Genomic DNA, 2626 nt, shown 5'->3' with positions numbered 1-2626 from the left:
GAAATTAGCAAGACACTTGTAAAAAGAACAGGAAAAATAAAATAGTAAAATAAATTAGTAAAAAAGAAAGAAAGAAAGTAGAAAAACAAGGCAAACAAGACTTGGAAACACTTCTTAAAAACTAAAAGAATTCCATAGCATAATTTTAAATATGTAATTTTGATAATTATAAATACTGTTTTTCCTAAACTTTTTTTTTTACCTAACTTTTTTAAAAAAAAAAAAACTCTATATCTTCTATTTTTTCAATTTGTGGGGCATTTCTTACCAAATTACTCATTACTTTTTTGCCCAAGTTTTCGAAAGAAATTTCACCAATTTGCTCAGGGCTCAAAGGGTTAAATGCTTGTGAAAGGTGTCTGAAAACAGCATGTGAAAAATGATGTCACGGATTTATTGAGTAACTTGTGTGAAATATCAGCTTCATAAAAATCTTTTATACTTTGTGCAACTTGTGCCAGAGTATGTGAATATCCTGTTAGTAATGTGTCTCTGTCTGTGTCAGGTTTCTGGGCGGATCGCACCGCCCTGCATGAAGCGGCGTCCCACGGCAGAGCCCTGCAGCTCAAACAGCTGATCGAAAGTGGAGCATCGGTCAACATGGTGACGGTGGACAACATCACTCCGCTCCATGAAGCGTGCATACAGGCTCATCCAAACTGTGCCCGGCTGCTGCTGGAGGCCGGAGCCCAGGTGAGATAAACCCCCTTTACAATTCCGACCCCCACCTGTGGAGGGCCAAACCTGACCGTGTAGATATGAAGAAATGCAAAGCCTAAATAAACGAGGACACCTTATCATAAACACTGCTGTAAAGTGATGCAATATAATACAGAATAAATATTACCATTGTGACGTTTGTGAAGCAACCCACAGTCTCAAAGGTCACCATGGATTTGGGTCAACACCACTCTGACACACATAAAAATTAACATTCAGATCATACAGTTGTTAACCCTTAGGGCCCACTTTAATATTACACACACTCATATAGCTCTTTGCACAAAAAAAGATTTAAAAAAAATATTTGCAATATACTACAGTTGTACTAAAGTGGATTTTTTTTTATTATGACAGCCTAGAATATGTCAATGACTTGCAGCAACATTAATTTTATATATTGTTATTTTTCGTGCAGATTCAAATGCTCACACTCATGTGCTCTGCATGCAACATGTGCTTTTCAAAACAAGACTATAAAAAATAATATCTATTAATATGATTTTATACTGTCGTTGAGTTAAGTTTTTTTTTCTAAACTGACATCAGTCCTAGTCACGAACATCAAATATTCATTAATTTTCAGAATTTAAACCCATTCAATGCTATGTTTTTGTCATGATGCCACTATGTTTTTAGATGAAAAAAAGGGAAATTTTCAATATGCTATGCAAAGTAGATTTTTGTTTATTATCACAGACTGGGATATGTCAATGATATGATATGTCAAGCAGCAGCATTGATTGTGACAGTGCACCTCTTGGAAATAGCATGTATTTTCTCCATATGTCAAACATGGAGGTGGGAAATAATAAAAAAAAATATAAATTACAAGGCAAAATCCCAGAATGACACCCAGAAATAATACAATGCATATTTTTATGCTTTGATGGCTGTGGGTTTAAAAATGTCAGTTTGAATGGGTTTCAATTGAGCATTTTTTGCTCCTTACAGTATGAATGTAACAATTTAGTTTCCACTGTGTATTTGTATTTTAAGAGCTGAGCTGGAAGTTGACAGATTAAACAAAAATACACAGTCTTGCCAAAATGTATGCCATATGCATGAACACAGCCAAAATGATCAAAAAATGAAAAATGAAAAGTGCATAAAATACGCCAAACAGCCCCTACGGGTAAATAATATTATGTCTGCCCAGTTTTCACATTTGCGATAGTCTCCAGTAAGTGTGATGTGCCAATAGAATTTTGACAATAATGTAAATCTGTATGGAAACAGTGAATTGTTGTTGTGGTTGTTCCAGGTGGATGTACGGACCATCCATGGCAGCACTCCTCTGTGTCACGCCTGTGCTTCTGGCAGCCTGGAGTGTGCAACGCTGCTTTTGGAGTACGGAGCCAAAGTGAACCCGTCCCTCACAGCTCTCACCGCCTCGCCGCTCCACGAGGCCTGTATACGAGGTAAAGCAGCGCTGAGGCGGCGTTCAAACCTCCATCAGACCTCCTCACTGTCTAAAACTCTGCATTCCTCTCAGGTAGTGTTGACGTGGTGAGGCTGATGATCGCCAGCGGTGCCCAGCTGGAGGCTAATGATGTCCACTTTGGTCCCCCGCTCCACATCGCCTGTGCTAAAGGACACATAGACTGTGTCAAGGAGCTGCTCAGTGCAGGTCAGCAAGTGTTAACCCTTTGAAATCTGGAGCGACATTAGTTTTTCTTCATTCAGATGCCTTTCACAAATATCTAAACCCATAAAGCCTGAGCAAATAGGTTAAATTCTCTTCAGAAACATTGGGAAAAAGGCAATGAGCAAATTGGTAAAAATTTGTAAAAGATGAGGAGAACACCACCTGAATTTTTTTTTCTAAGAGAATAAAAGAGAAAGAGAGACAGAAACAAATTTTAGAAAATTATTAAAATTGAGAAAATGTCCAGAAACTAAATTC

General features: G+C 37.7%; 1 protein-coding gene across 1 annotated transcript; it reads left to right on the top strand.

Moving 5' to 3' along the window:
- Positions 1–461: 461 nt before the first annotated feature.
- LOC121963160 (ankyrin repeat and SOCS box protein 13-like) lies at positions 462–2358 on the top strand (the record flags this gene model as incomplete). The annotated part of the gene is made up of 3 exons (XM_042513487.1): positions 462–693; positions 1985–2141; positions 2216–2358. Coding segments are annotated over 3 exons (532 nt in total), but the record flags the coding sequence as incomplete, so codon positions are not given.
- Positions 2359–2626: the final 268 nt, after the last annotated feature.

The sequence above is a fragment of the Plectropomus leopardus genome, unplaced genomic scaffold (genome assembly GCF_008729295.1).
Source record: "Plectropomus leopardus isolate mb unplaced genomic scaffold, YSFRI_Pleo_2.0 unplaced_scaffold10160, whole genome shotgun sequence".
Lineage (NCBI taxonomy): Eukaryota > Metazoa > Chordata > Actinopteri > Perciformes > Serranidae > Plectropomus > Plectropomus leopardus.
The sequence above is the reverse complement of the archived record's forward strand: the minus strand, read 5'-3'. Positions and strand labels throughout refer to the sequence as shown.